Below are 26,527 nucleotides of genomic sequence, written 5' to 3'. Positions count from 1 at the left end.
GTAAATGAGCTAGTAGATCATTTTAATTCAAAAATAAAAAATGTTATAGATGCCATTGCTCCAACTAGGTTAAAGGAAGTGTCTGTCAAGAAAATATCTCCATGGAGAAAGGCCATGACCGTGAAAACAGAAAAAAGAGAATGTCGAAAAGCTGAACGCAGGTGGCGAAAAACAAATCTCCAGGTTCACTTTGAAATCTATAAAGAGAGACTTGGCCTTTATAATTTGGAATTGAAAAACGCACGACAATCGTTCTTCTCTGACATCATTACCAAAAACAAAAACAACGCAAGGGCCTTGTTTGCTACCGTCGACAGACTAACTAACCCCCCAGTGTCAGTAGCCTCTGAATTTCTATCCACCAGGGCGTGCAATGATTTTGCCTCCTTTTTCACTGACAAAATTCAGAAAATCAGACAAGCAGTCAGTGCCTCTGCATCAGGAACAGCAAATGTGTTGTCCCTATCTCCACTTAACATCAATTCAGACATCATGACACAATTCCATCAGATTAATGATAAAAACCTAGAGGACATTATTCAACTTCTGAAATCCTCCTCCTGCTGCCTTGATATTATTCCAACAGGATTTTTCAAAGATGTTTTGCCTTGCATGGCCTCAGATCTACTTCATATAGTAAACAAATCTCTTCACTCAGGTATTTTTCCACAGGCCCTGAAAACTGCAGTCATTAAACCGCTCTTAAAAAAGAATAATCTAGATGCTTCAGTAATGAACAATTACAGGCCCATATCAAACCTGCCATTTCTAGGTAAAATCATTGAAAAAGTTGTTTTTCAACAGTTGAGTAATTTCTTGCATTTAAATAACTGTTTTGATGTGTTCCAGTCAGGCTTTCGTCCAAACCACAGCACTGAGACTGCTCTTGTAAAGGTCTTTAACGACATCCACTTAAACACAGACAGTGGCAGAACTTCAGTGTTAGTATTATTAGATCTCAGTGCTGCGTTTGACACTGTTGACCACAGCATATTACTAGACCGACTGGAAAACTGGGTGGGACTTTCGGAAACAGTTCTGAATTGGTTTGAATCCTACTTAAAGGACAGAAACAACTTTGTTTCTATAGGTAAATACACATCTGAGTTGACAAATATGACATGTGGGGTTCCTCAAGGCTCCATCTTGGGGCCTCTTCTCTTTAACATCTACATGCTACCACTGGCTCAGATAATGAAGAACAACAAAATAAGTTACCATAGCTATTAGGGGTGTAACGGTACACGTACCCGTACCGAAATTATTCGGTACGTGCCCTTCGGTTCGGTACAGGTGTGTACCGAAGTGTACCGAACGAATATAACGTTAAACGTAAAAAATTGAGAACGTGAATAACTTCTTGGAAGTAATCTCAGGTGCTGCGTCGCAGCATTCAGAGTAATTTGCTCACATTGGGTTCAACGCGTCATAGAGCGACCAAGTCATTTCATTGGACGAGAGGCATACTATGAGAGCTGGTCAGAGGGATGCGTTCAAATGTAGTCAGTAATTTGAGGAACTGTCAAAAATTAATGGCGAACGCAGATAAAGTTGAGCTCGAAAATCCTCCAGCATCATTGAAGTCTCCGGTTTGGGAACATTTTGGTTTCGCAGTTACGTACAAGGATGACGGACAAAGACAGGTGGACCGAACCAAAGCTGTTTGTCGGCATTGTTCAACTAACATTGGTTACGCGGCTGGCAATACATCAAACTTGCACACTCTTGAAAAGGCATCACCCGAACGTGAATATCACCGGTACCAAAAGAAAAAAGACTGAAGTGCACCCAACCCAACTCCCACTAGCATGTAAGCCTCCACCACTCACAGAAAGATCAGACCGAGCCAAAGCTATTACAAACACCAAATATCCTTATGTTGCCATGTTAGCAAAGCGCTACCTGGCTGTATCGGCTACCTCTGTCCCTAGCGAGAGGGTTTTCTCCACATCAGGAGACATTGTTAGTGCCAGCAGATCTGCCCTTTCGGCAAGCAATGTGGACAAGTTAATTTTTCTTTAAAAAAACATGAAAATACAATGACAAGCAAGTCCTAATGTCAAACTGGCTGCTTAGGTACTAGTACAGTACAGTTCAAATACAGATTATTTCAGTTCATCGAAATGCTGCACCTTAATGTTCATTTTATTATATTTTGTATTTATTTGAGTGAATATTCACAGTTTAATAATAATTAAAAACCCAAAACTAATAGTTTATGTTTTGTGAGTACTAGTACAGTAAAGTTCAAATACAGATTATTTCAGTTCATCGAAATGCTGCACCTTAATGTTTATTTTATTATATTTTCTATTTATTTGAGTGAATACATTATTCACAGTTTAATAATAATAATAAAAAAATATATATATATGTTTTGTTTTGTGAAAAAAAATTCTGCTGTACCGAAAACGTACCGAACCGAACCGTGACCAAAAAACCGAGGTACGTACCGAACCGAAATGTTTGTGAACCGTTACACCCCTAATAGCTATGCAGATGACACACAAATTTACGTGACAATTTCACCAGGAGACTATGCTCCAATTCAAACACTGAGTAAGTGCATTGAACAAATCAATGACTGGATGTGTCAGAACTTTCTCCAATTAAACAAAGATAAAACTGAGGTAATGGTTTTTGGAGCCAAGTCAGAACGTATAAAAGTTAGCACTGAGCTTCAGTGTGCAATGTTCAAAACAACAGATAAAGCCAGAAATCTAGGTGTAGTCATGGACTCTGACCTGAGTTTCAACAGTCACATTAAAACAGTTACTAAATCAGCCTACTATCACCTAAAGAATATATCTAGGATTAAAAGACTAATGTCACAGCAGGATTTGGAAAAACTTGTCCATGCTTTTATCTTCAGTAGACTCGACTACTGCAATGGTGTATTCACAGGTCTCACTAAAAAATCTATTAGAAAGCTGCAGCTAATTCAGAACGCTGCTGCTCGAGTCCTCACTAACACTAAGAAAGTGGATCACATCACTCCAGTTCTGAAGTCTTTACACTGGCTTCCTGTGTGTCAAAGAATAGATTTCAAAATACTGCTGCTGGTTTATAAAGCACTGAATGGTTTAGGCCCAAAATACATTTCTGACCTCCTGCTAAATTATGAACCATCCAGATCTCTCAGGTCTTCAGGGACTGGTCAGCTTTCTGTCCCCAGAGTCAGAACTAAACATGGAGAAGCAGCGTTCAGTTATTATGCTCCAAATATCTGGAACAAACTCCCAGAAACCTGCAGGTCCGCTGCAACTCTTACTACTTTTAAATCCAGGCTGAAGACTTTTCTTTTTGTCGCTGCTTTTAATTGAACTATTCATATCTTAGACTGCACTGTAACTTTTATCCATGTACTTTTTTCTTTTAATGTTTAATTGACTGCCATGTATTTTTTTTCTTTTAATGTTTATTTTATTAGCTTTTCTTTTTAATGACTGATTTTAAATGCCATTTTCTTAATCTCTTTCATTTTTTGTAAAGCACTTTGAATTGCCTTGTGTTGAAAAGTGCTATATAAATAAACTTGCCTTGCCTTTGAAATGAGAATGAAAGGAAAGCAGTCTTTCTCTAGAGTAAAAAATAAATCCTCAATTCCCTACCTCTGCAGTGTGATGATATTGTGAAGCCCGGGAAAACAAAGACAGATTGCAATCAGACTTGTGATCGGACCAACAGAGACACACACACTACACGTGGTGAAGTGCCCTCTTGTCTGAATTTGATCTGGATACAAGACACTTGAAATTATAAGCACCCTATAAATAGGGCCAAAGTTCTTGGATTACATGTAGCCTCTTCATCGTAACAATTATGTTTGATTGGAAATGCTGTTTACATTTTCTGTTGGCAATTGTTCTCTGTGTTCATCACAAGAAGCACTGAGTTACTCATATATTGTTAATAGACTCTAACCAATAAAGTTGTCCTGAGTCCCTGTCCTTAATTTCTTTCATTTGTGCTGGCCCTTTAAAAAGGGACAGAGTGTTCCCTGTATGCCGTTGTTTGTCCATATTGGCTTACCATAGTTTCTTTCTTTCTATGAAGAGTATGAAGCAAACCTGTTGTTTTTGCTCTTTAAAGAGTCTGCTATATTTTTATTTAAATAGTTACCTGCAACAGTTTTTAAATATAGTTGAAAACTTTAGAACATTGGGATTGCTAATTGAGCTACAGTAGCTTGTCAATGGCAATTGTAATGTTAAGTTATCATTCATGCTAATCGTTACTCAACTGTATGTAATGTATTACATGTATTACACAGAGAAATCAAAATCACACCAATAATATTAGCTAAAGCTAGCTACACTGTTAATGTTACTAGAATACACTACACATGGCGAAGTGCCCTCTTGTAATGTATTACATACAGTTACATAAATGATTCAGTGGTTTTGGAAAAAGTATTCAATTAGTGTCATTTGAATCTGTTCTTGAAATAAAGATCAAGAAATACAGCTTTCATTGATCTGGCAGTTCAGATGTGAATTGAATCACAGAGTGTAGCTGTAAATAATCTAAATTGGGACAGTCTGAGCTGCAGTGTGAATAAAATAAAAAGGTTTGCTCCTTTTGAGCATCTTGTACCCCCGGAGGCCAAGGATCAACTCCCAGCACACTTTCCTACATCTATCAGTCCTTCGCTCATACTCTGAATAAAAATACTAAGCTCAGTGCCCTGCCAACTGTTCTGTTATATTACAAAGTGTGGGCCTCAGCCCCACATTCTGTTCCAAAGAGCCTGCAGCCGGAACTATAAATGTGGATTAAAGGCCAAAAATTACAGAAGCATTTTCATTAGATCTATAAAGAATTGCGACTTGCATTAAATATTGTGTGCAAGTATAATAGCCAGTCCTACATGTAGCCTGTCAACAACGTTAGATGTAATGGTCATAAACACTAACCTTATAATTCATGTTCCACAAAAAGAAAATGATGTTTTCTGCTTCATCTTGCATTAGCAATGCCCTTTGAAAAGCAGCCAACAAATGAACAGGCAGACATGCATTTCACAGTACGTGTTATCGTGGGCCATTCAAACATTAATGCATGATTGTGGACGAAATGTTCTCAGAGAAGTATGTTAATAACAGACCTGTATATTTTATAATGTGAAACCGTAAATAGCTAATAGGCAAGATGTACTGAATGCATTGAGTCTCCAAATCCCCTCTGTGCCACTCTGATCGATTAGATTCAGCTCACTTATACCACTTTATTAATAATAGTACATGTGTGGAGAGTAGTGCGTGCTTTGAGTGTCTTTCACAACATTAATTTGCCTCCCACACCAGTGAAATGAGCACCATGTGTGATGTCTTTGCTAAACGCAAAGAAAATATGCAAAGATTACCCTACATGACCGCTGCAGATCAATTGGTAATGCAATAAAGCTCTAACAATTTGGATCTATTCCAAACATCCTATGATCCCCTGCAAATGGTAACCATGGTTGACCATGGTCACCATGGTATTCCATTGCCAACCATGGTAATACCATGGTTGACCACAAAATACCATGATGGTCACAGTACCATGGGGAAGAAACCATGGTCTACCATGGTCAGCCTACCATGGTCACAATGTCAACTCCGGAAACCATGGTCCACCATGGTCAACCATGGTCAGCCTGCCATGGTCTCAGTACCATGGGGAAGAAACCATGGTCTACCATGGTCAGCCTACCATGGTCACAATGTCATCTCCAGAAACCATGGTCAGCCATTTGAATATTTGAACCATGGTCTCAAGAAACCATGGTCTACAGAAACCATGGTCGACAATCATTCTAATGAGGCTCATGCAGGCACCGTCACCTGATGAATGTATATAAAATAGTCTTTACATTGTCACCAACTGTTTAATGAGCATTTAATGAGTGTGTGTGCAACTATAGAGTGACAGTGTACTGTAGATGAAATTAAGTGCAATTAACATGATCTATACAAATATTTTAAAATTAAATGCTTGAAACTATTGAAAAGCTTGTATTAATTTATATTATTTCCAGTCTGGTGGACCATGGTTTATGTCCATGGTAGACCATGGTTTATTGTGACCATGGTAGACCATGGTTTATATCAGTGCTCTACCATGGTTGACTGTGGTGCCATATCCCAACCATGGTCTACCATGGTCAACCATGGTTATACCATGGTTAAATGAACCATGTTCTACCATGGTAGACCATGGTCTACCATGGTTCATTTAGCAGGGGATGGAACATCCACATATTAACAGTGTGTTTGGTTGAGATACACTGAATGTTATCAGTCAATTAAATGGACATAAGTTGTCATGAGGAGCAAAGATTTAAGGTGGTATTGCAATAGTCTACTTTCTAATCGGCTCAGTAGGCCCTTGTTATCTATTCAAATGCTTGACCATTGCAGTTACATTTGAAATGGTTAGGCTACAACCTTAAATGCCCAATATAAGTATGACTTGAGCAACGAATCAATATCGGTCACATATACAAACAACATTGTCTGCGCAGGGTTAGGGTCAAGACCATACGAAACATATTCTACTTAAGAACAAACTACTATGAGAGCAAACCATGATATTTTCCTAAAACTCACCAGTAATGTGAATCTTTGAATTTGAGGTGGTTCTTCTAGCAGTGCTGCTTTTATGTCTATTAACTGTTTAATTAGATACTCAGTCAAAATTAAGAAAGTTCTTTGTTGAAAGTACACATTGTCTGGATGTTATGAACATCAAGGAACATGGTGTTGTGTAATTTAGAATTTCTGGATATCTTAAGAGACTGGAGACAGGAGCTTATGATTTTGAGCATTTAATTGCGTCAGACATCCAATACAATCTCTTTATATACTAAAATATTTGAAATACAGCAGTGTTGTTCGTGCTCAGAGTGAAGCCTTCATGAGATGACACCTCATGCACACCCAAATACACATTTTTACTAGAACCACTCAATACAATATTTAGACATACATTCATATGAGGACCCACGACTGTAAGGGGCTACAAACTAACTCACTAAGTGGATTTTGTTAGTGTATTCTAGAACCCTGAAGGCAGGAGAGACTGAAAAGAGTCAAGGGAAGCTTATAAAAGTTAACAACATTTAATTACACAAAAGATGCGGTGGTGTACAAATGGAATGTGCGAGTGGAGGCGCTCTCCCCATGCGTCCGGTCAGCCCAGGAAAAAGAGATCGATTCTTGGCTGGCTCTTCCTGTTGTCATCTGAGGTCTTCTCCTATTGGCCGGCGTCATCGGGGGGCGGGTCCAATGCAATTCCAGCCTTTTTCTGTTGCTAAATTATATCATTCTGGTGTCTGTGGTTATTTAAACATTCCCTGATAAACGTTATTCAGTGTCAACAAATGAGAGTTAATCCCAGTGTGTTTAGTGTACAACATCACATGTCATTTAACCTTCATTTCACGGTTTTGAAAACGTAGCATTTCGCCACATGCTAATGCTAACCGGAAATGACGAAATTCACCAGCGGAAAACCGGAAGTCATCTTCGGTTTTTAGAATTAAACAGATTTAAATTAAATACAGTGTATTTAATTCAAATTACGCCATATCAACATTGATTTTAATTTCTAACAATTTGCAAGGAAGTAGTCTTGCCTCATTTTTCATTTTATAAATGCATGTGTGACTGACATTTCCAAAGAGAAATTCATGCAGGCCCCTGGTGCGCTGTTTATGGCCCCGAATAAGGGCTAAAATCCATATATTTTGGGTTAAGGGCTGCATCTAAGGATTCGTTTTATTAGCCTGTTGAATATTTGTTTTACCTTTTTTTTTCTAGAAAATGCCCATTATTATTTGCCAGAACCCAAGGTGACTTATAATACCTTCGATATGGCACAGAAGGTTATTTGGTTTACAAATAAGAAAAGCAGAGAAAATTGTCCTCTGGTTTAATCTCTTTCTCTCTATCTGCGCTGCAGATCGATCTGACAGTGTGCAAGGATAAATGATTATGATATGAAAGTTGCGTGTCACTTTTGTCATATGTACTTGAATGTCTGAAAAGTGAAGCCAATGTGAAAGTACCTGTATTTACTCTAATATTCAGCCGGGGGCGGCTCCACTGGTTGCAAACAAAGTCCCATTTTGTATAAGTCTATGACAAAATGACTTCTCACTTGATTTTTCTAATAAGTAAACAGACTCAATTACTTTTTTCAAATGTTATTAGCATGACATTTTGTGTCGGTCCAATTTGGAAAAATGATAAAAGAAGGGAATACTTGAGCTGGGGCTACAGGACGCTACTTCATTGTGTTGTCTGTAAGTTGTTTTGTCTTTCAACTTTAACCCTTTCAAAGTGTATTTTCAGCTCATAAAAGTTATCTGCAAAACGTTTGTTACGTGTGGTTAAAAACTAAGCGCCGCACTGTTGGGTAAATTCCAAACAAAAAAAGATGGCATAATCCACCACCAATGGGTATTATCATAGTTGCTACGTCCTTATAAACTGTCAGCTTTTCACCATTCTCAGATAGTTCAGTGTTTAATATCTTATATATCAAAGAACTTTGTTAGTTTGAAAGAGATTGTGAGCAGAGATTATTGTAACCCTCATGTTGGAAAGAATAAAATATAATAAAGACAATTATCATATTCTTTAAACATAGGCTGGGCTGAAAAAACCTTTTTGAGTCGTATATCAACATATAAAATGAGATTCATGGAGGGGTTGGACTTCCGGTTTACACATGAGGCGATAAGCAGCTAAGAAGAGGAGCTCCCGGCCAAACACGTTCAAAAAGGAAGAAAACCCCGATAAATGTGATTCGAAGTTGGAAGAATAGGTCATGAGCAAATTAGTAAATAAGAAAGGAACGGAGAAAAAGACGAAAGCCGAAAAACAGCTGGGAGAGATGCAGGTCCAGACGGAACACAGTCAGCCGCTAACGGCTAATGCTAAAGCTAGCAACGACGAGCAACCTAGCTGGGTGTCGGCGCTGCAGACTAGCTTAGATGCCATGCGGGATAAACTCGAGAAAGCCCAGCACAACATGGATGCTAAACTGGATCAAATTGGCAGCCGGATGGAAGACAATCTAAGAGGAGTACGTGAAGAAATGGGACAACTGAGAGAATATATGGACAAACACGGAGAAGATATGAAGCAAGGGCTTGATAGCTTCAGAGAGGAAACAAATAGAAACTTCGAGACCGCTGAGGCGGAGTTGCGGGCCCAAAAGAATGATATGGAGATCCTAGAAGAGCGTACGGCTGGGTCGAGGAGTGGAGTACCGACGTCCAGGACATTATTACGGCCTCTCTTGAACAACAAACCAAGCTCCAAGATAAGCTGTCCGACATAGAAGGGAGGTCGAGAAGAAATAATATACGAATCTGGGGGTTGAAGGAGGGAATAGAGGGAGACTCGGTCTCCGAGTACGTCGACAGGTTAATTCACAAGGAGCTGGGAATGTCGGAGGATATTAAGTTGGAGATTCAAACGGCGCACAGGGCACCTGCCCCAAAACCACAACCAGACAAACCCCCAAGAGCCATTATTGTCAACTTCTTTAGGTTCGAGGTCAAGGAGAACGTCATTAAGACAGCCTGGCGATGGAAGTGAAGGGACGGAGAGTGACATTCGACCACGATTATTCTTCTGAGGTGGCGGTTAAACGTCGGAAATATGCGGAGCTCAAGAGAATTCTCAAAGATAAGGGGATTCGTTTTCAATCTCCAATGGACACACTGAGGGTTTACTGGAACGAAGGAACGATAGTGTATAAGAGTGCTCAGGACGCGGCGAGGGCGATGCGGCAGAGAGGCTGGCAGGTGCCGGACCCGGGAGTAGAGAGACCTACGCTGCTGCAGAGACTGGAGGCAGCGCGCAAGTGGACCAGACTTCGGAGACGAGAGCGGGGAGACAACAACGAGATGGGAATGAGGGAAGACCGTATCGAGGGTGTTGATGAGTAGTCTATGAGGGAACAAGATACGGCGTTGAAAAGACAGAAGGATGAGAGGTGACGGGCCACGGCGATCAGAAAAAGACAGAGCACAGACACAAACAGATTTAACCAAATTACTTGCTATAGCCTTTTATTTTGTGCCCCGAAAATACCTTTGAAATACTGCAGTGGGTGAGTAAGAAAGATTGTTATTTGTTTTTATAAAAGGAACCTGTATGGACATGTATGCAGGCTGGGGAATTATTTATCTATAACATTTTACGATTTGATTCGGACTAATTTAAAGAAGTGCTAATTCACTAGAAACATAGAATCACCTCCATCGCCAATACAGAGACCAGGGGTTTAAAGACTATATGAAAAATGTTCACAAAGTTCCGGCCGGGAGCTCCGGAGTTTAAACCACACGCTGGACAATTATAGTGAGCTTGGGAGATCAGCCACAGGAGAGATCTCCGCCACTAGGGGGGGCCCTCTCACTAGGAGAGGCCTTACCTTCCACCCACCAGCGGGGGAAAGGGGGATATTTTTGAAACCCCCGAAAACCTTGGAAGACCAAGTTCTGATGTTTAATTTGTATTTGTTTAGCTTAGCGGTTGCTGCTACTATATATATTGTGTTTTGTGACATGGAGGGAACGAAAATATGCTTTGAAGGGAAATATAATGCAACGTAGGGGAATCAAAATGGTGTCGTTAAATGTCAATGGTTTGAACAATCCGATTAAAAGGGGGAAAGTATTAACCACATTTAGAAAGGAGGAGATGCAGGTTATCTTATTGCAAGAAACTCACCTATCAGTACAAGAACATGAAAAACTGAAAAGGTATGGATATAACAACACATTTTATAGTTCATTTAAGCAAGGTAGGAGAGGGGTGGCTACACTAATTGGGAACTCAGTAAAATTTGAAATAAACAAAGAAATATATGACAGAGAGGGGAGGTATGTGGTGATCAAGGGGAAAATGGAAGGACAAATGGTTACACTAATTAATGTGTACGCCCCACCGGACAGCGATAAGACTTTTTTTAAGGAATTGTTTGATATCATAGCTGTGGAAATGGAAGGAATCCTGATTTGCGGGGGGGACTTCAATGTGGTACTAAACTATGATTTAGATACAACAAGTACAAGGAAGGCTAGGACGCATATTGTCAGATACATGAACATACAACTGAAGAAACTAGGAATCACAGATATATGGAGAGATATACACATACTAGATAGAGACTACACACACTACTCACACCCACACTCAGTCTATTCTAGGATAGATTACTTTTTTATGTCAAAGGGAAATAAATATAGGGTAGAAGACTGTAGAATAGGTGTTACAGACCTGTCTGACCATAGTGCAATATATCTAACATTGAATCTAAATGGTAGGAGGAAGAACACCGTCTGGAGATTGAATGTGGGTCTATTAAACAATAAGGGGTTAGTGGACGAAATAAAGAGAGAGATAATCAGATATAAGGAGGAAAATGATAACGGGGAAGTAGACCCAACTATTCTGTGGGATGCACTAAAGGCAGTATTAAGGGGGAAAATAATAGCACAAACGGCACACCTTAAAGGGGACCTATCATGCAAAATGCACCTTTGGACGTCTTTTATACATGAATATGTGTCCCCGGTGTTCCAGGGAACTCACCAAGTGTCAGAAAACACAACCCTCTCTATTTTCCTCCTTCGCCAAATCTCTAAAAAACGGGCTGAAACGGATCTGAAAAAAACGGATCCAGATTTCAACACTTTCCTACGTCACAAAGAGACGTGCTCCGCTTATTGGTCAACTCTCCACCTATCAGGGGAATGAGCCACGGCCACGTGCATTGCCAAACCTCTCATTCGCATATAGGCTATCGGCAGGCTAAATCAACTCCAGTCACATCTGTGTTTTTGCCTGGTCTTGCCAGGATGTCTAAGCGAGTTAAACTTTGTGCTGTTGTTGGCTGCAAGACTCGAGAAGGGGGACTGCATGCAATGCCATCAGTGGAAAAAGAAAATAATCTGTGGCTAGACTTCATTTTCAAGGGACATGTGCCAGAAGACCACGGCAGATTTCTGTTTGTGTGTTCCAAACATTTTACCACGGACATGTTTATGAACTTCTCTCAAGTCCAACACGGATATGCCTCCAAGCTAATGCTAAACCCGGGATCAATACCAACCATCCGGGACCAGGCCAGTGAGGACACATCCAATTTTGAAGCTGTACGTTTTTATTTAGCGGTGTTTTTCCTGATAAAGCTATCTCTAGCTTGTAGTATGTAGCATGTAGCATGTAGCTTCGCCGTATCAATGTCGCCTCAAACCCAAATAGTAATCGGTTAGGTGTTTATAACATTTTATATTGTACGCTCCGCAGTCTTTGCTTTGTCTTTTATTTTAATTATCAGGCATTTGCAAACATGTTCAGACATACTGCCGTAATGGCGATCTGTGTGAAGGCTGTAAAGCCACGCCCTAGCCGATAACACAAGTATTTATTCTCCTATTTATTAGTATTTTGTATCCTCTAAAATCCTATTGAGTAAGTTATAATAACAAACGTAATCTTCTGTAGGTAAGTGCCGTTTTTTCCAGCGTTATATGTAAAAGCTTTTGTGATTGTAGTCTGTAAGAACGATCAGATCTGTAAGCTAAGCTACGCTACGCTAATGAGACATGCCGTTTTTTCCAGCGTTATATGTAAAAGCTTTTGTATGTTTACTTGTTTACGCACATGAATATAAATGGGGATGTGTTAGGATACAACACTGTGTGTATGTATGTGAGGGGGGACACACACCACGAGTAAAACAGAACTAAAGCCCCGTTGGTCTGTTGTTGTTGACGAGGCCTTACCTAGCAACAGGCTAATTAGTGGCTAGCACTCATTACAGTCAGTCTACTGAGCTCAGCCCCTCTCCAACACATCATCTGTATTGAGTCAGAAACACAGCATGCACGTTACGGTTCAAAACTAACTCAGATTGGAAAAGGCTAAGCAAAGAGCTTTGCTAAATAGAGAGTTTTAGCCCCCATCTTTTGGGATTTCAGACGATATTTATCCAAATAGTATTTTCTCATCCTGAATACTAAATTGAGATGATTTTGTTTTCTTCTTTACAGGCCAGCACCTCACATGCTACCAGCAGATTACCTGTGATGACAGACCCACCCAAGTACCGTACTGTTCGTACACAGCTATCCTCGAGGACTCTTGGTTCACATCGAAGTACAGGTTAGAAGCACGTTTTTCAAATGTTCTTTGGATACATCTTGACATTCTGATGTTGTAGCCTTTAATTTGTGTGCTTCTAATTGTTGTAAAAATATTTTTGTTTTATCTTTTGTTTTGTTTTTAATGTCAAATACAATTATGTTACAGCTGTCCAGGCTAAAATTCCCTGCAGAAGCGTTGGTGTCGAAACACTTCCGTTGGAAGTGCCAGTGCCCTTTTTAACATCCACCCCCTTAAAGAGACCACCAAAGAGGCCCTGTGTGGATTTTGAAGAGGAATACGAAGATCCATTTGAGGGAAGCTCTTCTTTGGTGTTTTCCGAAGGCCAGGATGCAACTTATGATCCAGCCAGGGTCGGCGTCATGGGGGGTCATTCGCGGGCCATTCCCCCCCAAATGAGTCACTGTGCCCCCCCAACGCAGGGTGGGCAAGCCTTGTCACTTTGCCATTTTTTAAATCATATAAGTGAAAAAGTTTTGTGTGAAATACATCAGAAATAAAGAATACAAATATAAAACACAGCCTGAGGTGTGCTCACTGCTGCTCTCTGATTGGTGTGTTGCTTGACCAATGACCCCCGACCTTTGTTTTGTTATCATTACGTGGCTGTGTGTTTAGATGAAAGCCCAGTGGCGATCTGTTCATCTGTTACACTGATTATACAGTAAAGCCATCGAAAATAATACGATATACAGTACAGTACAAGTAGCCTACTTCTGGGTCTCTGTTTCATTCAAGCTCGGCTCTGTGTGTGTGTGGCACGAGCGCATTTTGTGAGTGCGCGAGCGGTAACGTGGAATGTTGTTGTTAGCATCTGGTTAGCTAGCTATGCTAACGGATATAAAGAGCTGTTTCTACACCAAGGTGGAGGAGAGTCCTCTCCTGTCAGACTGAGAGGCTCAATAACGTCAGCTCAGTGAGGTAAGGACTCTCTTAGTGTTTAGATAGTAAACTTTAGTGTAGGTTAACTTAACTTATCTCAGTGAGTCTCAAACGGTTTGGTCACCATTTATGTAAACAAGTATTTGCGAGGAATACCTTTATGATCATTATAGTTATTAAAGAATAAGAGAATAAATGAAAAACGGGTATGAAATACTATAGGACAGTAACACAAGAATACAGTTTAAAAGGGGAGTGATTAGTAAAATATCCATAAAGAAAAAGTACATGTGTGTACAGTTCTGTTTCATGTGGATGCTGAGAGATGTAGGCTATCCATAGATCTCTTCATTTTGCTCTCAAAGTGCACCAGATTGATGCATTTAACTTCAATATTTTAAAAATAATCTTCCCGGGGGAGCATGCCCCCAGACCCTCCTAGAGGAGGTTAGGTCCACCCCCACCTAAAACATGTTCACATGGATAGGATACTAAATACATTTGCACACTTTTTTTGTATGGTGGCCTATGTCCATATGTTTCTGTTTTGGTGGTCGTGCCACAACCGTGCATGTATGCACAAGTCATAGGTGCGCTATAAAATAGCACTACACCCTGCAATGTGTGTGAAAGACAATAGACTTTACAGCATGTTTTTTGAAGTTGCGTTGGTGTTTGTGTGTTGGTTGTTGACGGCAGTGTGTGCCCCCCCTTGGTAAATGATTGCCCCCCCATTCGATTTGTTCTAGAGCCGACCCTGGATCCAGCAGAATCCATAACAAATGCTACAGAAACAACAGCCATGTCGTAAGTTACTGAAATATCACTGTGTGAGTTTGTCTATGTATTGTATTTGTTGCTGTATATAATTCAAACATTGATAATAGGGAAACACCAAAGATCTCTAAAGCAACAATCTGTGTGATGGATATTAACTTCTATTTTTTTGTTTTAGTGGTCAAGAACAAAACCCCCCCCAGACGATCAACACATACATCGTGTATGAGACCTGCCTCATGGAGCTTTTTGAATCATGTCCTGTGTGCAAGCGTGTGTGTGATGTACAAACCAGAAGGATCGGTACATTCATATCAGTGCAGCAGCTGTGCCCCCATTGTCAGTTTACAAGAAACTGGAATAGCCAGCCTGTTCTTGGGAGTACTCCAGTTGGAAACCTGCAGCTATCAGTTGCAACCAGTGGCGTTTCTAGGTGTACAAAACTGGGGGGGCAGAAAGAGGTCGGGGGAGAGAGAGAGAGAGAGAGAGAGGGGGGGGACAGAGAGAGGGGGGGAGGAGAGAGAGAGGGGGAGTGTCAAATTACATACTGAAGACCACAGGAGCAACACTGTGAGCGCATACATTTACGTACACAGCGTGGGGATGTCATAGTAATGCACCTTCATACATGGAGTAAAGGTCACCATCACAAAGTAATTCTTAACAATAACAACAACCGTAATGCTTTAGCATTAAAACACCATAGACTGTAAATATAAGGAAAACACAGACACTCATCATCGAGGTCACAATATCAATCGATCCAGCAGAGGCAAAACACAGAAGATCAACAAAATATATGACATAAATGAACTTACCAAAGCTGAAGGCTCACTTGAAAAGAAAAGCGGCACTGCGGTCCTTCCTCTGACAGAATGTGTCTATCACTTTGGGGATGAAGTCCTGTAGTTGCTGGATCAACTGGCTTTCAATTGAAAGCATGGCCAATGCGTTAAGTCGCGGCTGTCCCATGGTGTTGCGAGTGAAAGTCTTTATCCTTTTGAGGGTGGAAAAGTTCCTCTCTGACTCGGGAGTTGTCACTATTATTTTGACCAAAATAACAGTCTCAGCAAACGTTTCCTCCAAGTTGTTCTCGTGAATGGATTTCAACAGAGACAGGGCAGTGTTTCCAGTGTGAAGCTCACTGTGGCGGTAGAGCGTGGTCAGCTCAGACTTCAACTTCTCCTTGTTTCCCAACGCAGGCCACAGTTTCACGGCGCAGTCAAGCTCAGGTGTAGGAAATGACAGGACATGCTGTGGGAAGAATGAGCTGTCAACAAGCTTTGCAGCGATCAAATGGTCACTCTGTGAGAACCTCTGTTCCACCTGTGAGATGACTGTGTCACAAGCCTCCTTGATCACCGGCGCTGTGCTGCTGACTCGTCGGCCTGGCTCGTCTGTTCCATCATGAGCAGTGGCGGCCAATGCATCAGTTTTCTGCCTCATTTTCTGAACATTTTCCTTGAAACGGCAGAGCGCGCTGTTGATCCCAGGTGCATCGATGCTTCGTTTTTGCAGAGTGTTGTATAGAACATCCACTTCTGGCATAAGCAACGAAAAAAACTCCAGGAGCTGCATAAATGCTCGGTCCCGCAGTTTCTTTGACAGGCCGTATGCCTCACTTATGGTGACCGCATCCCATCCTGGTTGTGCGCGTATATGCTTCATACACTGAAGTAGTGCATCTCGGGTCTCCCAAACCGCGTTCACAGTTCTGCTTTTAAAGTTCCATCTCACAGCCGGTGGCCGTGGGATGCGTCTCTGTGTTGCCTCTGCAAGAGCTGCAACACGTTTTGGAGCACCGGAGAAAAAAGTGGAAAAAGCAGTTAGATCTGCAAAAAACACCTTCAGGATGCTCATCCTTGCTGAACACAGTTGCTGCAGGGTCATGTTCAGTTGGTGGGCGTAGCAGTGAACAAACTGAGCGTTTGGGTACGTCTCCTTCATCACCGTCTGTACCCCGCGCACGTTACCGCTCATGATGGCCGCCCCGTCATAGGTCTGAGCGATTAGCTTTTCTTTCAGCTTCAGGGGTTCCAGAACAGCCTTGATGCTGTTAGAGAGACCTACACCAGTTTTGTCCTTTACTTTCACAAACTCCAAAAAACGCTCTGTAACTGTGAGGTCAGGCATAATGTATCGCAGCACAATCACCATTTGCGATTTACAGGAGACATCGGTTGTCTCGTCGGCCTGAACGGCAACAAATGATGTGTTGTCCACTTGCTTGGCTATTTCCTCCCTGTACACATCATACATGCAGTCCAAGAGTTCATTCTGTATGGTGCTTGATGTCCCTTTGAAAACAAGCTGAGCTTCGTAGTGCCGTTGAAGCCTGGAATCGCCCTCACACATTGTCTCGAAAATTGACCTGAATATCCCTGGATTCAGAGAGTCCGCCGACTCGTTGTGGCCCCGCAGTGCTGTCTCACATTTCCCACACAGTTTAATACAGGTGATGATCCCACCAAGCACGTACCTGTTTTCTTCCACCTTCCTATTATGAGAATCAATGCCGCGTCTGTAGGCGCTGTCAATCTGAGCTGCAACATTCACCCTTCCAAGTAATCCCAATTTTACGGCATTTTCCAAATGACTGTTGCTGCTCTCATGCTTCATTGTCCTCTCCGAAAGATGCTTTAAGTCCTTGTAACCTGTCCTCGACCAAGTACCTTGATCTTCACCAAAAAGCAGGCAAGGAAAGCAAAAGAGGGAATTCTTCTGGATGCTCGCCGTTAGCCATTTCTTTTTAGCAAACCACTCAGCGTTAAACCCACGTTTAACTTTGCCCGCAGTCTGGACCATTTGGAAATCCGGTGGATGGTGGGCACCGAGGCGCTTTACCTCCAGTTTCTCTCCGAGACTAAGTGTCTCAAATGTGTGCTCCAGTAAATGGTCAACTTCATTCATTTTCTTTCAGTTTTTTTTACTTCTTTTAATCGCTGGTGATGTTAGCTATATGCTGCTCTCTCGTCTCCTCTTCAAACTACACGTGACGTTTCGCAGCACTGCACACGTGAGTACTTACAGCCAATCAATTCTGAATTATGTGAGATGACGTATGGTGGGGATGGGAGCACTATGCCCCTACGGTCATTATTTTTTTGCCACACACATTAAATAGAAAAATACTCTGAGCATGCGCAGTGTAGTTTTTACAATCACCGTTCACTTAGACTGTGAGAGGGAGGGGCAGGATCGGGTTTTGTCCCACATGGCTCTAAACAGCTCAAAACGGCACTCTAGACACTAATTAGAAGAACACAGACTAAAACAGAAATGTACAGACGAATCAGATTATTAAACATGACCTTAAAATATATTTTATATGTTTTTTTATTTATTTTTTAGTATTTTTTTGTAATCATTATTTGTAATACTTTCTTCTGCCCCTAATGACCCGCCGCCACTGGTTGCAACATATGTCAACGGAGCATCTTTCTACAAACTTTCAAAGGTAAATTAACTGCAGAAGATTGTTTTGCCAATGTTTGAAAATGCAAATGTTGTTGTTGAATAAGATAGGACAAGGTAACAATAACAAGAGTGAGAAAAGGTGGGAATAGGGCACTGTTAGGTAACGACCCATGCTAATATGTAAAGATCTTTTGGGAGGGTGGTGTGGAGAAAGAGAAGATATGTGAAAGGGGCACTGTAGAGTAAGCACCCCTAATGACATGTTCAGCTCTTTCCCTGTTTAAAAAAAGGGCAGCTCATTTGCACTTTCCAGGTTCTCCTCATTGACACATCTACAGGTGATCTTTGAGATTAAAATGTATTCTTGCGGTTTTCTTTCAACCATTAGGTCTTCAAAGCAATGAATATGCAGCTATGCAAATACAACACCTTCCGAAGGCATGCCAGGATGTTCATTGAGCCAGCGATTGTTTCTTACTGGCAAAAATCACAGGAAGGCATGCTACAGAAGCTCCATGCAGAGGAGAAAGTGATAGTTGGTGGTGATATGAGGGCTGACTCCCCAGGTATGTATTTTTTATATAATTCACATTTTACATTTCAGAAAGGGGTTTCACTATGTGTGATTTGTTCAATTAATGGTTCCTGAAAAACATATGCTAAACACTACAAGCAAAAATACAAATTCACCATCCGCAGAGAAAAGTAATTACTGTAAAACATATTTTCACAGGCCACTCTGCAAAGTTCGGAAGCTACACTACGATGGACCTGAAGAACAACAAAGTCGTTGACCTCCAGTTGGTTCAGGTAAGTGGGGTGAAATGAAATATCAATGTTTTTTTCTTTAACACTGTTTGCACGTTATATTTAAAATGTGTGTATCAATGGTTATTTGTATGTGTCATAACAGAGCAATGAGGTTGGTGGAAGCTACCACATGGAGTTAGAGGGCCTGAAAAGGAGTCTGGAGTTGTTAAAGGAACGTGGTGTGACTCTGGACTGTATTGTCACGGACAGACATCTGCAAATTCAGAAATTCCTAAGGGAAAGCAGCATCACCCAATTCTTTGATGTGTGGCACATAGAAAAAGGTATTTTTCTTTATATTAATTTCCATGTAAATAAATCGATTGTAAATACAATCATTATTTTATTTAGACACAAACCCGGCTTCCTACAATCACATTAGTATAATAATATTTTGAGTAAACTTGTATGTATATTAACTACATGTTAAATGTATTTATTAGGGATTTCTAAGCAACTGGAGAAGGCTGCAAAAAAGAAGGACTGCGAAAAACTTCGAGGGTGGGTGAAGAGTATAAGAAACCACATATACTGGACTGCAGCAACCTCCACCACCGGGCCTGAGAGAGTGGCCAAATGGACGTGCAGGATATCCACTCTCATGATGACCCCCTGTTCCCCAAGTGCCTTCATCCACTGCGCATTGCGCAATACCAATGGATGGCTGCAGGTATGTTGTTCATAAACCATATTACATTACTCCTCTATAAATATTTGTAAGGGACAACTATTGAATACAGGATGTTGTCAGACACAATCTATAAAGCATGACAATTTAAATATGACTTTGATTTTCAAATTCTTAGGAAAGCCGGCCTTTCACAAGCTGGAGACAATTCTCTCAACCAAGAGGATTTTGAAAGCTGTGGCCAAACTCAGCCCACACCACCAGACTTCATCTTTGGAGTCATTCCATGCCGTCATCCTGCGCTTTGCTCCAAAGAATGTTGTGTTTCCATTTCTTGGAATGTTGTGCAGGTAAAATAAAACATAGTTACTTACTAATTAGTGACAATTTGTACATTCTTTGCTATTATTTACTTTTTTTTTACTCATGGCGGATATGAAAGACTGTACCTGGCAGCCCTGCACTACAATGAAAACGCTGAGCGTGCACAAGCCACTACATCCACTGGAAAGCCTCTGTATAAACTGCAGTTCCCAAAGGCCAGGAAGGGAGAATGCAGAGCAAAACCAGTAAAGACTGACCCCACATTCCGTAAGTGTTTAAAATATTTATTATACAACTATTTACAAATATAAAATAAATAAATTAAAAAGAACTTTCAGTTTTGTACATGCATATACTAATCTAAACCACATTTTTTGTTGTGCTTTTTTTAACATTGCACAGGCTACGTGGCCAACTTGATGGACCTCATCTTCGACCAAGTCTTTGTGGACCCTGCACCATTCACACAGGAGCTTCTGAAGATACCCATCCCAGAGGACCTGTGTTCCCAATATGAGCGACCTGACAGGGAGGAGGTCATCTCCGGGTATGCTACTCGGTTCAATTTGGCTGCTGTCTGAACCCAACATAGATATTTCGCGGATCAGGAAACTCTCTGCGAATCCTGAGGACAACGCAGGCCGGAATCACCACTCTGATCCTGCGTCCAAGGAAGCTCCAGCACCAGCTCACAAAGCTTCTGTAGGCTAGATACCTGTGACGCCTGAAATCATTAAAAAATATATTTAGTGTCATTTATATATAATACAAGTACATTTAGTTTTTTTTTATGGGTTCAAAGAACCGTTCATTTTGACAATAAAGTTCAGAGTTGATATCAAATGTGTCGTGATTATTCATGTTTGGATGGGTAAAGAATATTCTGATTTCAAAAGCATAAGGTTGTGTGTGGACTTTTGTTGTCGTACACATGGGTGTGTTATGCCATTGCTGTGTAATAATATATATATATATATAATAGTACATGTACAATGAAAGATTGCATACAGCCATATACACCAGTATTTATTTCCATGAACAATATTAGCATTCGTTTTACAATTTCAGTCAAAACAAACAAACAAACCACTCACTGCTCTATTTGCCTCAACTGTAGTCCACCATGTTCAGCTCTGTAAATATTAAATGCATTCTGCAGGGAGAACACATTCAGGCACACAGGCTCCAATCCAGGATGGTCCACCATACAGTTAACAGAGTCTTCAAGTTCCTGCATCCGTCTTGACACCTAGTGTGATAAAGATATTGAATGACATGTGAAAAATGTATTCTCTAAACAGACAACTTAGTGAAGCTATCAAAAATGTTACCTGTGGTATCTCCATGCAGCACATTCTCCGTTCAGAAGGCATCGTGGCGCAATTTGCACATGTACACCTGTAGAAAGAAGTCAATAACAGCTTTTAAAAACACATGAAACTACACACACTGCTGACAACTGATGTGTTGTTGGAGTTATACTTTTTATCACCCTAAGTTATTGAACTTTCCAACGGTTGTTGCACGATGTTGGAAGAAAAGGGCTGTAAACTATTAATAAACGCAATGAGGCCATTGTATATATGCTGAAAATATGAATGTCTCCCTTTATAAATATGTATTGCTGTTTTTGCGTTACAAGCTATAAGTTACAAACTGTACACATTGCATTCTTGCTAATTAGCCAACATATGAACGGAATAAGTAGCACACATCGTAACAAACAGAGTAAAATAAATAGGGACAACAGCTTGTCAACTAACCATTCAGAAACGTCCTGCTGCAACCGAGATCTTTGCACCTCCACCAAAACCTCCGCTGCTTCAGGGTCAGTCTCTGGATCAAATTGATAATACGCTTGAACACATGCATTGCTCTGAGATGACATGTTTATTCCACACGTAATCACAGCAAGCATGGTAACGTGACTCTCACAGGCTCATGCCCCGCTCTTCTGCAGGGGGGCGTGGTCAGCTGCTGCTCAGAATTTTCAAAGACAGGCTTGGAATAGAGCGAAAATGAGTGAAACGAGGCATGGCTAAAAAATGATCTGTTTGGTATTTTGAAAAATAAAATGTATAAATATACCTTATATATGTATGGTCATACACTATATCATTTAAATATAGCATGATAGGTCTCCTTTAAGAGAACCAGACTGGAACTCTATCAAAATGTAACTGTGCAACTAAAAGAATTAGAGAGGCAACATAACAATACAAATGACCCAGAGACACTTAGGAAGGTTAAGGACATTAGAGGGAAGATAGAAAATATATTATTAATAGAGGTGGAGAAGAAAGCTAGGTTTGTAAAGCAAGCATATTATGAAGGGGGGCCCAAAGCAAATAGATTATTGGCTAGAAAGATAAGGGCACAACAAACATTAAACACTATACATAAGATTAGGAATCCTAAAACCAATGAGTTACTAAGAGAGCCGGAGGAAATAGAGAGAGCATTTGAGGATTATTATAGGACACTATACGCACAACCAACTGCAGCAGAGGAAGAGAGTATGAAGGCATTTTTAGAGGGGCTGGACCTACCATCGATAGGAGAAGAACAGAATAGGTTATTGAACTCAGATATTACAGAAAAAGAGATGGGGGACGCAATTAGTAGAATGAAAAATAGCAAGTCACCAGGCAGCGACGGGCTGCCATCCGGAATTAAGCCCCTTACTGTTGGCATCATTTAAATATACTATGAAAGAGAACAAAACTCCCCCGTCATGGAAATAGGCTATCATTACTACAATTCCCAAGGAAGGCAAGGATAAAGAATGATGTAGTAGCTTTAGACCAATATCCATACTTAATGTAGACTACAAGATGTATACGTCCATAATTTCGAAAAGATTTGAGACATTCATGCCCGACATTATTAGATGAGGACCAGACTGGTTTTATTAGAGGGAGACAGACACAAGATAATATAAGGAAAACAATTCATATAGTGGAGGAGGCCCAAAGGAGGGGAGACGGTGCAATTTTAGTGAGTATAGATGCAGAAAAAGCTTTTGATAGTGTGAACTGGGTCTATTTGTATAATGTCTTAGAAAAGTTTGGATTTAATGAAAAGTCAATCAAATGTATAAAATCATTGTATCATGAACCAACAGCTAGAGTGAAAGTGAACGGTAGTCTGACGGATCGGATTAAATGAGAGGTCGACAAGACAGGGCTGCTGTCTCTCCCCAACACTTTTTGATATCTTCATCGAACCATTGGCCCAAGCAATTAGGCAGAACCAGAATATAAAGGGGGTTGAGGCAGGAGGTTTAGAACACAAATTGGGACTATTTGCGGACGACTTGATAGCATACATGGGGCAACCAGACGTGGGCTTCCCGATACTGATGGATTTACTGGAGGAATATGGACAATACTCAGGGTACAAACTAAACGTGACAAAGACACAGATTTTTAGCACTAAACTACACACCAACACCAGAGATCAAAGACAAATACAGAATTAGATGGGACATGGATACAATTAAATATTTAGGGTTAACATCACAAAAGGATTAGACAAATTGTACAATGCAAATTATACGCAGATCAATCAGAATATCAAGAGGGATTTATGTAGGTGGACAATACAGACCTTAGACCTGAGTTCAAGGATTGAAATAGTTAAAATGAATATACTGCCTAGGCTACTGTACCTTTACCAATCACTACCTATATCTATTCCACAAAGTCAATTTATGGAATGGGATAAATGGATTTCAAGGTTTATTTGGGGGGGGGAAAGGCCCAGGATTAGGCTTGCGACACTGCAGCTACCCAAAGGGAGAGGAGGATTGGCAGTGCCGAGTTTCCAGGATTATTATTATGCAGCACAAATCAGAACAGTGGCATGCTGGTGTAATATGGAATACGTAGCTAAATGGAAGGACATCGAAACAAATGGGGAAAACTACCAGATTCAAAAACTACTCAGGGATAAAGAATTATTCAGGACACAGGAAAACGTATTAGACCCAATCACAAAATTCACCTTAAACACTTGGAACACGGTAATAGAAGAGATACAAAATAGGAAAACAGACAAAGATTTTGAGATGGATAACAAATGATAATAAATTCCAGCCGGGAAAAGAAGATGCAGGTTTTAAGCGATGGGCCAGAGGGGGCATCACAGCAATATGTAGGATGGTGGAAGGAAAAAGGGGAAATGCAGAGTTTTCAATATCTAAAAGATAAGTTCGATCTGGAAAGGGGTGACCATTTTAGATACTTACAGGTGAGAGACTATTATATAAAATAAATAAAAATGGATAAAAACAATAAACAAAATGGGGATGATTGAAGCATATGAAGGGAAGAAAGGCAGGGTGATTTCAGCTCTATATCAAGCTCTGTTGGAGAGTAGGGGGAATTCAACTCTATATATAAAAGACAAGTGGGACAAAGAACTCAGGATTGATATGACAGAGGAAGAATGGTATAATGTATGTAGAGTGCAGCATTCAACTACTGGGTCAAGGGTATGGAGGGAATTTGGGTGGAAAAACATAATCAGATACTTCATAACCCCAAAGATAAAAGGGAGGTATGCCCCGGAACAGAACGCATGTTGGAGGCAATGCGGCGAGGTGGGGGCAGACCACACACACATTTTTTTTAAATGCCAAAAGATGAAGGGATACTGGGAGGAAGTGTGGGGAGTATTGAAGGGGATATTAGGCTATGAGGTTCCTAAGACCGGCCTGATGTTATACTTGGGGAATCTGGTGCAGGAAAACACACAGGGTGGGGACAGATACCTGATTAAGGTGCTGCTGGCTGCCAGCAAGAAAACAATTACCAGAGCATGGTACAAAGCAGATCCACCTACAAAGGAGCAATGGCTAGGAGTAGTACAGGAAATATTTGATATGGAGAGATTCACACACATGATGAGGATCCAGGAAGGGAAATTTGAGTCCAAATGGGAAAAATGGGTTGAATATAAAAGAAAAATGAACGACACCACAAATTGAGAGTTGGAACCAGACCATGATGTTGCATTAAAATAGGATAGAAAGCTTCCATGTCACGGTTTGCTTGTTTTTATTATTATTTGTATTTTATTTTTTCTTCTTCAATGGGTCTCTAATTCAAGTGTATACTGAACTATATGTGGTTTTGTATGTCAATAAAAATGTAAGTGAAAAAAATAAATTAAAAAAATGAGATTCATGGTGGCTCTGAGACTTCTTGGAAAATATTTTACATTATAAATGTAGAGAGGGAATAACAGAGCAAGAATCAAACAGAGAGAGGGAGATATTTTCCCATTTGAATTCTAATACATCACCACCTACACACACAGAGCAGATAGTTACCGTGGTAACTACCTGCTTCGAGGACACTGTACCCCTAAAATAACACATAGCGCATTTCTTGCTGCCTACTTTTAAAAATGTTATAAGTAGGGCTGTCAGTCGATTAAAATATTTAAGCGCGATTAATCGCATGATTGTCCATAGTTAATCGCGATTAATCGCAAATTAATCGCACATTTTTTATCTGTTCTAAATGTACCTTAGAGGAATATTTTTCAAGTTTTTAATACTCTTATCAACATATGAGTGGACAAATATGCTTTATGCTAATGTTTATTATCATTTGAACAATGACAAATATTATCATGAATATTAAACACAACAACTTCTGAATATTACAAATATTCGCCTCAATTCAACCTGGAACCTCTCTCATTCAATAATACAATACAAATGGTGTGTGTGTGTGTGTGTGTGTGTGTGTGTGTGTGTGTGTGTGTGTGTGTGTGTGTGTGTGTGTGTGTGTGTGTGATGGATCGTTGGAGCTATGTGCAACTCAAGGCATATGCTCGAACGGGAGCTGCCTGGACGCTGCAATCATGTTGCGCACTATCCGTGCGGAGTGTGCTGACTGTTCGTACAATGTCCCACTGTCTGGCTTCCTGCATAAAGTCAAGTGCTCGGCGCAGTTGTGGCGAAATGTCGCTCCTCTGTTTTCATTTAAACAGCTCCATATCCGTTAGCGCAGCTAGCTAGCACCAGATGCTAACAACAACAATGCACGTAAGGTCTCTCTCTCGCTCGCTCGGGCCACACATACACACACCCTCCTGGTCCTCCCAACAGCCAGTCGGTGCCTGCCGGTGAGCGTGGAAGTGTGGTCTGTAAGGTCTCTCTCTCGCTCGCTCGGGCCACACATACACACACCCTCCTGGTCCTCCCAACAGCCAGTCGGTGCCTGCCGGTGAGCGTGGAAGTGTGGTCTGCCACAAGCGGGCGGCAGGAGCAGGGCTGTCAGCATCAGCTTGTAGATGGTATTTTAAACTCGATGCGCTCTGAAATTAGGGTGCGGCCGAGGAAAAAAAATACACATGCGTTAATCGCGTTAAAATAATTAGTGGCGTTCATTTTTTTTTGCGTTAACTTGACAGCCCTAGTTATAAGTGGAGACAAATCCACCGTTTGAAGAAGTGGTGGGGACATGTTCCCAGTGTAGATGGCATTTATGAGTTGATTTTACCC

General features: G+C 40.8%; 1 protein-coding gene across 2 annotated transcripts; it reads left to right on the top strand.

Moving 5' to 3' along the window:
* The first annotated feature begins 14,820 nt into the window (after positions 1–14,820).
* Positions 14,821–20,709, top strand: LOC117550477. 2 transcript variants are annotated; one of them, XR_004569652.1, is made up of 9 exons: positions 14,821–14,861; positions 15,010–15,241; positions 18,244–18,288; positions 18,637–18,814; positions 18,982–19,058; positions 19,162–19,342; positions 19,502–19,728; positions 19,865–20,036; positions 20,129–20,188. XR_004569652.1 is itself a non-coding variant. In XM_034222916.1 (8 exons), exons 1-8 carry the CDS (start codon positions 14,857–14,859, stop codon positions 20,428–20,430), a joined length of 963 nt encoding a protein of 320 aa, XP_034078807.1. In that variant the 5' UTR covers positions 14,821–14,856; the 3' UTR covers positions 20,431–20,709. The 2 variants fall into 2 exon arrangements, 1 of the variants encoding a protein (XP_034078807.1); XM_034222916.1 differs by lacking the exons at positions 19,865–20,036; positions 20,129–20,188 and adding an exon at positions 20,413–20,709.
* The last annotated feature ends 5,818 nt before the right edge of the window (positions 20,710–26,527 follow it).

This window comes from Gymnodraco acuticeps, unplaced genomic scaffold, assembly GCF_902827175.1.
Source record: "Gymnodraco acuticeps unplaced genomic scaffold, fGymAcu1.1, whole genome shotgun sequence".
NCBI lineage: Eukaryota > Metazoa > Chordata > Actinopteri > Perciformes > Bathydraconidae > Gymnodraco > Gymnodraco acuticeps.
The sequence above is the reverse complement of the archived record's forward strand: the minus strand, read 5'-3'. Positions and strand labels throughout refer to the sequence as shown.